An 11,890-nucleotide genomic window follows, 5' to 3' on the forward strand; every position below is an offset into this window, starting at 1 on the left:
CTAATTCATTTTTTTATTATTTTTTCTTATCCATTTTCATTTAGATTATCTACGTGCATATACCATTGACTTTTGGTTCCTTCTTTAATTTTGTGCCACTCGACGATATATATAATGTGAAAAATGTGAATGTATACAGCCAAATTGTTGGACCATTTGCTATTAGAATTTTAAATCTTGGGAATATTTGCACACTTTTCTACGCTAGGACAAAAATGATCAATTTGTTTTGTTCTCTCTTTTAAAAGTGGTAATCTAAGCTAAAAGAATTACTCATTCTAGTCGAAATTTTTGAAGTAAAATGCTTTTTTTTTAAAAAAATTTAAACTTGTCTATGTATGCCATATGGATATACCTAGCCGGTAACATAATTCAAATGCTGTATTTATAAGCAATACTCAATAGAGAATAATAATTACTTATGATGCACACGTAATAAAATGTGGAATTAAGCAATACATTAACTGCCAAACGAGGAAATCAACTAAGAACAGAATTCTGAAAAGAAGAGTGGAATAAGACTTTCCAGGAAGAAAAAATATCAATGAATTATACAAAACCAAAATAGTGTCAGTAAATAAATAAGCATGAAGCAAGCTGCAGTTAATTGTAAACTATGGCTCTCAGTGGCGATCTTCCCTCACAAATGGCTTCAACTTTCTTCATGGGAGGTGAAATAATGTTGATGTTCTCCTGTTCTTCATCTCCAGGCAATGACTTCACAATACTTCCCAATCTTTCCATAAGTTGAAGATCTTCAGCTGTTAATTTGTTCATTTTCTCAGAGAGCGATCCGATTGTATCGACCAGTTTCTGATTTTCTGACGATAAGATCTTGATGGTTTTCTCTGAAGTGGAAATCTTGGAGTCAAGTTCACATCTGCGGATCTCCAGCTCTTGCTTCTGCACTTCATCTTCAATCTTATCTTGCTGAACTCTCTTTGTTAGGCTATGGAAATCATTTTCTAGCTCGGTGATCATGATGTTCTTCTCTTGAATCTCTATCTCCTTGAGCACTCCATCTGCCTTGATCTTCTCCCATGATTCACGGAGAACATTCATCTCTCTCTGCATCTGAGACAGTCTGGAAGAGAACGAGATCGAGGAACTGTCAAACTCATGTTCCAGTGATGCAACAAGCTGCTGCAGATCACTTATTCTCTGGTCTTTTTCTTCCACAAGCTGGTGAAGGCTCTTCCTCACATCAACTTGAGGAAGTGAATCTTCTTCAGCATTCCAAGATGAGGTTTCTGCTATTGTAGCCTTCATAACAAGCTGCTGCTGAAGGTCGTCTATTTCTCTCTCTTTTTCTTCGAGCTGATGGCTAAGGCTTTGTTTCTCTTGCTTAAGGTTCAGCTCCATCTCTGTTTGTGCAAGGAGAGAAGCTTCAACTTCTTTACGCATTTGATGGTTTTGCTTGAGGTTGGCTTCCAGCTGTTCAGCCACGGATTTCCACATCCGCAGTTCAAATTCTATTTCATTTGCTTCGCGGAACTTCTCATACAGTTCATCGTCTGCTCTTTCAAGGGCTTCACGAACCCTGGTCAAGTCAGCTTGTATGAGCAGCATTTGCTCTTCAGATTGCAGGCGTGAAGAAGTTGATTCTTTTAGCATTTCCTTGAGCCTGTCTACCTCTTTCTGAAGAGGAAATTGCAGTTCTTCGAGCGCCTGTACCTTTTTCGACAAAATCACTACTTTCTGCCTTTCGTCCTCAAGATCTTCTTGAACACTGATAAGAGCAGCTTTCTTTTGCTCCAACTGTTGCATTAACTCGCACACATTTTCCTGCACCTGTTTGTTCTTCAGGTTCATGCATGAATGATCATCAGCAAGCCTGAACTGGGCTTCTGAAAACTCCGACTTCAAAACCAGTAGCATCAATGAAGTCTCCTGGTTCAGTAATTCCAACTTCATTGTTAAAGACTCACAAGCTTCCAGTTCTTTGTTTAGCTCATTCAACGACGAGTCCTTGCTTTCTACTTCAGACTTGAAGTAGTCTAACTCTTGTGATAACTTCTCCATCTGGGAATGCCATTCCGATTCTTTAGCCTTAAGATTTGTGGAGCACCCCTTGTGCACCTGTTCTAAAGACTTGAGCTTGTTTTGAAGCTTAGAAGCTGAAGAAAAGCTTGATTCACGAATTTGAGCTTCTTGGTGATCTTTCAGGGAAACCAGTAGCTCTTGTTTCTCTTGCTCCAGCTTCCTGAACTGATACTCCATCTCTTTGTATAGTATGTCCTTCGTACCCAACGAGCTCCTCAAAGTTGCGATTTCTTGATCCCTTTGAGTGGCCAAGTTGTCAAAATTTAACTTAGCCTCATCATATTCAGCACAGACATTGTCCAAGCTCGTTTTTGATTCCAACAGCTGAACTTCCATGACTTTCCTCTTGGATTCAGCATGAGCTAGCGCGCTGTTGCACATCTCTAGCCGTTTTTGAAGATCTTGTGAAATTCTAGTTTGAGATTCCAACTTTTCCTCCAAAGAGGAGATGCCATGAACAAGCTCAGCTCTCTCCTTCTCCCACTCTTTTTCCCTCATCTTAAAATTCTTCCGAAGCTTATCATGTGCCTCCTCTAAATGAACAAACTGTTCCTTCTTCCATTTCAGCTGATTTTCCAACTTCTTCTTTTCCTCTTCTAATTTGAAGAAAGCATCCTCCCTCACTCCCACATCTTTGGATGTCACAGTCCTACTCTCACTTTCTGCAGATTTCTTCTGCGAAACATTCAAAAGCCTCTTAACTCCTTCAACCTCTTGTTTGAGTGCACTGATCTGCTGCTCCTGATTGAAATTTTTACCATTTGAATCATCCAAAGCCGATGCCAGCGCCTTATTCTCTTCTTCTAACTTGTGAAGCTTCTCATTGCAATCAACACGAAGTTTATCATGTGCAGATGTAACACGCCTGATGATTGATTCCTTCTCTGCCAGATTAGTCTTGAGCTCATCATATACTTGCTTGGCAGTAGCGATTTCACCTTCTTTCTCATTTAGTTCCTCAGCTAGTTTCTCTAGCTTGGAACTTGCCTCTTTATTCTTGCTCACTTGGTCATTGTTGAATCTCATTAAAGTTTCAGCTAATTCGACTTTAACACGGTACTGCTCCCTCAGCTTTTCAAGCTCAGCTTTAGCATCATCAAGCTCTTCATAGACAGCTTCCATTTTCTGATTTTGCAGCAACTCCTGCAGACAACACAGGCCAGGGAACTTAAGAAAACGATTTGGCTCCACGGACAAGATAAAGCCGGCACTGAACTAAATCATCCAAACATTATATTCGAGACACGTTGGATGTGCATTTAACATTAAACTTGATGTACTATTATGTAAATATGGCCCATTCATTTGTGAAATGGAAGAAGGTTTCTTCTACCACTAAAAGCAATCAAAGAAGATTTGATTCCAAGATGCAACATGAAAGACTGAGCAACTGATTCTATCTGATAACTGAATTTTTAACACTAAAATAGAGCATACCAACAAATTAAATTCAGAATCACTATCAAACCAAGGTCTGAAGTGAAAATCCAGTCTGAATTGATGCAGTTACAATAAAAATCAGCCAAACAATGGAAATAGAGCACATCTGCTAAAACTGAGAAGTTTATAACTACATCACAAACCAAGAAAATCCAAAACACCAACATAAGAAAAAACTATTCTGCCTGAATTTTGGGATATTACTTTTTTGCAATTGTCAATATTCTACCAGCCAAACTTTCTGTTCGTAAAATCTTGGTATGTATAAACGATGAGGCTCAATTTCTAATCAAAATTACATCCACATTTCAAGCATACATCCAAATCATTATTGTTGACATAGTACACATAAAGAACCTTCAAACTAAAAAGGAAAAAAATCTTGGTAGAATTGTAGATGAGCAGAAAAGGGGAAAAACCCCCCAAGATACATGAACATTTCGACATGCTATCAAAAGCAACTAGGTCGAAATAGATTATGATACTCTGATAAAATCGTTTGAAAACCTAAAGGGGGAAGAAATTACCTTTATTTCTCAGATTTAAGAAAGCAGCTAGCATTCAATAGAGGTCGGGAAATCCGATTCCGTCATTCTCTATATGTGTGTATGTGCGTGTTTGTGTGTGTGTGTTCGTTGCTGAAATGTGTGTAAATGGGAGGATTCAACAAGATGAAAGTATGAGAAAAAAGTTGGTTCAGATAAAACTGAAAAGAGAGCCGTTGGAGTTCGAATATGTTGGAGGTAAAAGTAGTCGTTTTCTTGCCTCAAACGACGCCGTATTATGATGGATTCGTTTTAAATTACTGGATACTAGCCGTTAGACGCGACTACCATACTATATTTACATTGGGCTTTGGCCTAAATTGGATCCAATTAAATAAATTCTTTAAAAATAAAAGGAAAAGAAACATGAAATGTTGCCTAAAACTATTTCGCTATGCCATAGACGTTGATGATTATGCAATGAAATTAATAACCAGAAAACAAAATAAATTACAAAAAAACAAAAAATTATTCCAAATTACTAACAATTACTCCATATTTATTCAGTCGATAGACAATAATATGTTTGACATTTTGGTATTAACTATAAAAGTTGGCTCATTTTTATCCATCGATATTATCTCATCACATATTTTTTCAGTATGCCATTTTATTTACCGGTCCGTACGAGATACTATCGCACATGGATAGTGAAAGAAAAAAGATGAATAAATATAATTGTGGGTGCTAAGGAATTGGTGAAGAATAAAAGTATTAAGATTTAAATAATCGCTCATGATTGTTTGATTCTAATTGAGTTGCCACGTATGTATGTCCAATGCCCGTTCTTATCGTGCCACATTTATATTCCCAATTTTTAAAATGAAGATCCAATAACAAGCCACCTGTATATTTTTAAGCCACTATATGAAATATCGATTTTATATTTATTGAATTTGCCTTGTCAATTCAATGATTTTGCATCCACGCATTTCTATTTCTATATACTAGCATAGATTATGTGCGTTGCACATATAACTTCATATCTTAACGCAATTTAATTTTTTACGAATAGTAATATAGTTGAAAAGTAAGTTATAATCCTATTAATCACTGATTAGTAATTAACTTCGGTTACAGGTATTGAAACTAATTACTACTCTCCGTCCGGTAATAGGAGTTCTATTTAGTTATGACACGAGTTTTAAGAAATATAAATAAAAATGAGTTGAATAAGTTAGTGGAATACATGTGTCACTTATATGTATTAGTTTTATAATAAAATGTTAATGAAATAAGTTGATTGAATGTGGAGCGAATGTAATATCATATTAAACTGAAATATGACTCTTATTATGAGATAGAACCAAAATCACGAAATAAGACTCCTGTTGTGGAGAAAAGGGAGTGCACATCTACAATTTACATGTGTACACTTTGGACCATTAATAATAATTTATTACTCTCAATTATGAAGATGCAAACCTGCATTTCTCTTATATTTATCCAACTACAAGGCAGGAAAGTTGATCCCAACTTATAGCTAGCCCCAATTAGTTAATAAAGTAAATTATGCTAATTAATATTATGGCTATAATTACTGTAGTTAGCTAACGAAGAAAGTTCTCTATATGATACTCTTACTTGGATTTAAGTAAGTTTTTGTCTAATTATTTATTAATTGATTTTTTAACATGCGTGTTGAGTTTTGAAGAAATAAGGAGTAAAATATGGATTCAAATCAAAATTTTAAGGAGTAGAAAAAGTTACGGCCATTATATATAAGATGTCAAGTGTTGCGGGAAGAAGCACGGGCCGTGCCTTAACCATCTCTAATGCACTGCCCGTGCAACATTGAGCTATAGGGAAAATTTACTCATCTAACTCACACATGGCCCGTGTCGAGCTACGACCTTAATGCCAGACCGTGCGGCGATGCAGAGCCAGATGTCAAGCTTTATTCAAGAGAGTTGCACATATACAATGATGATGATGATGAGAGTGAAAAAGAAAGTGAATCATAGAGAAGTGAGAGAGTGAGATTGACGAGGAAGATGATGACATGAAATTTTATTTTAAATTTATGAACATAATGAAATCAAAACGACGACATTAATATTGATTTTTCCATTTTGGGTAAAAACTAGAAAACTCTAAAAGTTTGTATAATTGTACTTAAAAGTAAAGTTCAGGAGAAAATTTCAAAAATATTGAAAGTTTGAGTATTTATATGCAAATAACCCTGTAATTAAAGATATCAATCGGGTCAATGTGAGAATTCAACAGGTTTCGAGTCAACCTTAAACATTCGAGTATGGGGCAAGCTCAACTACAACGATTGGAGATTGTGTTGATTTGGTTCAATTTTAAAACGAAGATATACAAATCTAGTTGGAACACGTGAAATATCTTAATTTTGACCAATTCTTTGGCAACACAGGATGATTCAAAGCATGACTTCCACAAGGTCATCGTATGCTCGATAGTATTAATTATGAGTTCAAACCCCCGAATTTATTGTTCAAAATGTATTACAATTTCATTAACTACAAACATCGTGTCAAACTTTAATAACAGATCATCTAGGGTAGTCGGATAAATTTATATTAATGTAAAGTAATGCATTAGTACATCATTAATACTATTATGCTAACAATTGGAGACTTGTAATTTTTTTTGTGGGTTAGTAAACGTACAAATGTTCAATGAATATCAAAGTGGAGGTAGAAAATTCGGAAAAGATAACCAATTACTTAATGGGATAATAAATGTGCAAATGTTCAATGAATCAAAGAGGAGGTAGAAATTTGGAAAAGATAACCTATTACTTATTTACAAGTTAAAAGTTTTTGCATAATTAGTCAATGGTCCTCGCAAATGCTATATAATTAAATTTCCTCTCTCGTTTTCCATTTTTTTTCCTATTTCTTTAGGCATCGTTTGGTGGTCATGTTATGTTTCGACTAGACATGATACAAATAGGGATAGTAATCATAGTTTCGATTAATTAATTTATCTTGATTGCGTGTTTGGTAGCTAAGGATAATTGTGAGTTATCATATTTAGATGTTTGGCACAACAAGTTACAAACAAAGATAAAAATTAGAATTGATAAAATTATCCTCATTAATTTAATTTAATGATTAAAATATCCTCATGTTGTCTTAATTTGTTGACGATGAAAAACATCCAAGCATACCATTTCTTATTATATAAAATGCTAAAAATGGAGTACATAATAAATTTAATCATAACTTAAATATTTCATTTTTAATTTTTATTATAAAATTTTATTTATATGAAAATATTCAAGCATACCATTTCTTAAAAAATAAATTGCTAAAAATGAGAAATTAAATAAATATGACCATAACTATATTTGTTACTTTTATTTTTATTATATATTTTATGTAATTAAAAACACCCAAGCATACCATAATGTATCATTTCTCATCGTACATTAATCATATGAATAATTATATAGTTTAATTTTTTATTATATTATTGCATATCATTAATTACGTTACTTATTTTTTGTTATATTGAAATATAATTAAAGTATGTATTTGTATAAAATATAGTGTATATATAAATATGACTATATATAAGATTGATGGGTAAAATTGTATTTTCCTATAACTAACTAGGTTGACTAGATATGTAATCTAGGCAAATGAGTAGTTATATTGTTGCTTGAAACATAGGCTTTTAAGTGGGCTTTATCCGGGCCGAATACAAAACACGGGTCATGCGGATTTGTAACATAACTACCAAACACACAACTAAACCCGGATAAGCCCTTCTATCTAACTGTAACATAGCTACCAAACGGCCCCTTAATGTGTTATGATACACACTATTATAATTACCATTGCTTTACAAAAAAGGTGCTTTGAACAAAACAAGATTTTGGATAATAGATGCTCTAGGATGTATTAATATAACAATCATCTTTATTGTAACACTATACCATTATTTTAGGCTGTTAGATCTGAAGATCATGTGCTTTTCAAGCTGTCATGTGACAGTCTTCTTTAATTAAATTGGAACATAAAAAAACGCTGAAGGACAAAATCGGCATTCTCTATTTTTAGTCTGTTACTAGATTGCAGTATTAATCTATGAATATTGCAGTGTTACGTGTCTGCATCATTCATAATAGTTTTTTACCTTACCAGATTGCAATGTTACTCTATGAATATTGTAATACTACCAATTAGCATTTGCAGTTTACATATTACCAAATCTGTTTCTAATTTAAATTTTTGGGAATTGACTAAAATAACCACGCCTGCAATATCCAACACATAAAACTGCAATCCGAACTCTATTTCATCAATTCAACCCTAGGCATCCATCTTAAAGATCTAAGGGCTAGGATTAGTATTTTATTGTCACACTAAACATAGTATCACCCTAATGTTCCCCTATAATTGTATCATCGATCACAAATCAGCCCTCAATTTTGAATACCCAATTCATAAACTTAAAATGAATTGGTAATGTTCCACATATACAATGATGTGGATCCAATAAAATCCAACAGAATTATTTTTTGACCAAACATGCTCATTATTCCTTTCATGAGATGAAATGTATCTGTGCAATTAGACTATTTAGTTGGATTCAAAATTTGACCAACATACTGAGTCCATTAAAGTACAAGTTATAATCAAGTTGCAACTATCTACTTGTCATATTATTTTGCACATGTCAACTAGTAGAGATGGATGCAATTTGCATTGTGCTTTATTGTGTGGGTTTCTTTTTTCTACTTTTCCTGATGTTTTGCAACTGATGGGGCATACTAAATTGTCATACATTGCAAATTGCAACTCTTTTGTCTTCTATAAATTCATTATAGCTTGTCATATAGTATAATGTATGTATGTAAATACATGTGTTATGTGTATGTGGATATTTGTTTTGTTACTGGAAATAGAAGTAACTGGCCTCAAATGTATGCTTTTTGGTTACAACTGGCCTCAATATTTGACAATTAAGTTTAATGAATCCAAACTTTTCTAAACTTAATTATGTCATTAAATAGATTCCAAGAGAAGCGCTTAAATAATGAATGGGTAGTGATAAATTAACAAAAATTGGATATACAAAATTGGATATTTTAGATATTTTACATTTAAAATAAGTTTATAGTTGTTAATTAATTTAATGAATTACATAGTTACCCTTCTATGATCATATAGGAAAGAATTAATTTTCTGTAATCAATATATAGACTTTAGGAAATGATTTATTATATCTTTGAAACCAATTGTGTAGATTAACGTAACATCCATATATATGTTTGCATAATTTATTCCAGGAATATAATGATGATATTTCATTTGTCTATGGTCAAAACTCTATCTCTAATTATGGAATGAAAAATAAATATTAATTTTTCTAACATAATTATTATTTAATTCAATGTTTTCTTTAGGTTCCGATTAGTTGTGTGTAACTTGACAACGTATATTAATTTAATAAATCATAGATTACTTAACTATAGGCATGATTTAATTCCTTTATATATCTCTAAATGTGATCTCTAAAAATTAAAATTTAATTACAATTAATGGATATATTGTACAAAATATATGATGTCATAAATTTTGCCATTTCGGATGATGAATAGGAATAATTGAACCATAGTATTTTACAATAAAATTAAAATATTTTTGTAAAATATAAAAGATAGTAAGTTTTAAATTAAGTTACACAAGCGACTGCATGGATATATAAATAATTTCTTAATATCGTCCAGTGAAATAATCAAATCCATTCTCATCCAATCATTTTATTAGGTATTAATTCATCTTTGTAATTCTAAGTTACAAATACGTCTACATATGCATGTATTTAATTCTAAATGTTATCATCCAATGGAATATTAATAGTCATTCATATCCAACTATTTTTATTAGTAAATAATTCTTAAAATTTTAAGTTATAAAAATGGCAGTATGTGTATATACTTAATTTCTGAACGTTATCCTCCAATGAAATATTAGTAGTATTCACATCCAATTATTTTTTTATTACTAAATATTTCATTCAGTTCTGAGTTATAAAAACAACTACATGTGAATATACTTAATTTCTAAACGTTATCATCCAATGGAATGATAATAGTCATTCACATCCAATTAATTTTTTATTACTAATTCTTAAAATCTTAAGTTATAACAACGACTACATGCATACGTAATTAAATTTCTCAATGCTATCATCCAAAGTCATTCACATCCAATTAATTGTTTATTACCAAATACTCCCTCAGTTTTTAAAAAATGAAACATTTGAAACGGCACGGGTTTTAATGCACAATTTGGTAAAGTAAGAGAAATGGAGAGAAAAATTAGTAAAGTAAGAGAGAGAGAAAGAAAAATTAATGTTAGTGGACTATGGAGTCCACTTTATTAGTAGTATAAGTGATAAATAAATTGATGTATAGGGGTGTAAAGATTTCCTACAATAGAAAGTTTGAAAGTTGTTATTTTTAAGGAACATACTAAAATGGAAAGAGTTGCTATTTTTAAAATACGGAGGGGGCAATTATTAAAATTTTAATTATAAAAACGAGTACATGCATATATAATTAATTTTTTAAAGTTATAATCCAATGTAAAGTCATTAACTTTCACCATTTTCCGGTTTTCCCATGAACTTTGAAAGTATCGTGTAATGTCATGAACTTAACCGGGCGTTGCGATTTTCCCATTTAACCCGACCCGGGTGTTTTCCGGTATTAAAAATGCTGACGGGGCACGCCTGAAGTAGGACGTGGCAATCGACGGAATTATGTGAAATGGCGTTGTTTCTAACATACAAAAGAACGTCGTTTCACATGGTAATTACAAAATCAACTATATACATCCCTAAACCATTCCCAAATCAAATTAGAACCCTAGTTTCGTGTCCTTTAGGGTTCGAATACCTCCCTTGGTGAATTCGGTCTACCAATAGCTTCAGGCATTTCGCATCGATTTATGGGTAATAATTACGGTTTCTGGCTTGCGTCTTCCAGGCAATTCGCCGCGATTTGAACGTGGGTTGGTTGAGGTGAGGGTTTTGCAATGGATTTCAATTGAGTCGCAGCGACTTCGACTTGAATTCAATGTGCGATTTCAATTGGTTTCATCCCTCCCAAAGTGGAGTAAATTGATGTCAGTTTGGTGTTCGTATTTGGAACAATGAATTCAGATTTTTGAATTAAGTTTGGTATCTCGAACACCATGGAACAATGAATTCAGAATTTGGATTTCAGTTTGTTATTCGAATTTTTCGAATCCAAGTTTGAATTCAGTTTGGTATTAATGTGTGTGTTTTGCTTGATATTTGTGTAGGATGTCCACATCATCGAATTCGAGCATGAAGACTTGGCCTAGGCCGCCGAAAGCAGTGGTTTGTAATCACGACCTTGAAGAGGATGTTGTGACATCGAAGACGGAGGCTAATCCTGGACGACGTTTCTATCGTTGCCAAGTATGGAAGCATGGCGATTGCAAATTTTTTCGATGGATTGATCCGTCTCTCTCGCCGAATCAAGAATACTATGTTCAAAAATTAAAGATGGAGAGGGATAGTATGGAAGAGGCATTACAAAGGAGAGTTGCTATGCAAGATATACTTCAAGACGAAGTTTGTTCAAAAAACGATGGCATTGAAGCACTCCAACATGTTGTTGACAATCTGCGTTGCACAAACAAAAATCTCAAAATGGCTATTGTGTTTTTATGTGTTGTCATTTGGCTAATTATCTAGGTTATGTAGTACAATTTCAGTGTTTAGGCTATGGACTACTACTTTATCTGTGATGTTTTGTGTTCTTATGTAGTCGAATTCCATCACATATTTTTGTGATATTCATGCACTTGTTCCTCTAAAAAATTTAAAATGAGTTAATACGATCAAACACA

At 33.1% G+C, this 11,890-nt stretch overlaps 1 protein-coding gene across 1 annotated transcript; it reads right to left on the reverse strand.

Moving 5' to 3' along the window:
- Nucleotides 1-406: 406 nt before the first annotated feature.
- On the reverse strand, nt 407-4,196 carry LOC121788067 (uncharacterized protein At4g38062-like). Its single transcript, XM_042186931.1, has 2 exons — nt 4,011-4,196; nt 407-3,186 (listed from the first exon to the last, which is right to left on the reverse strand). The coding sequence occupies exon 2, from the start codon at nt 3,163-3,165 to the stop codon at nt 604-606; it is 2,562 nt and encodes an 853-aa protein (XP_042042865.1). The 5' UTR covers nt 3,166-3,186; nt 4,011-4,196; the 3' UTR covers nt 407-603.
- Nucleotides 4,197-11,890: the final 7,694 nt, after the last annotated feature.

Source organism: Salvia splendens, chromosome 22 (assembly GCF_004379255.2).
Source record: "Salvia splendens isolate huo1 chromosome 22, SspV2, whole genome shotgun sequence".
Lineage (NCBI taxonomy): Eukaryota > Viridiplantae > Streptophyta > Magnoliopsida > Lamiales > Lamiaceae > Salvia > Salvia splendens.

What these genes read in the sequence shown, in the direction of transcription:
- LOC121788067 (XM_042186931.1), bottom strand. Translation starts at nt 3,165, where the DNA reads ATGGAAGCTGTCTATGAAGAGCTTGATGATGCTAAAGCTGAGCTTGAA.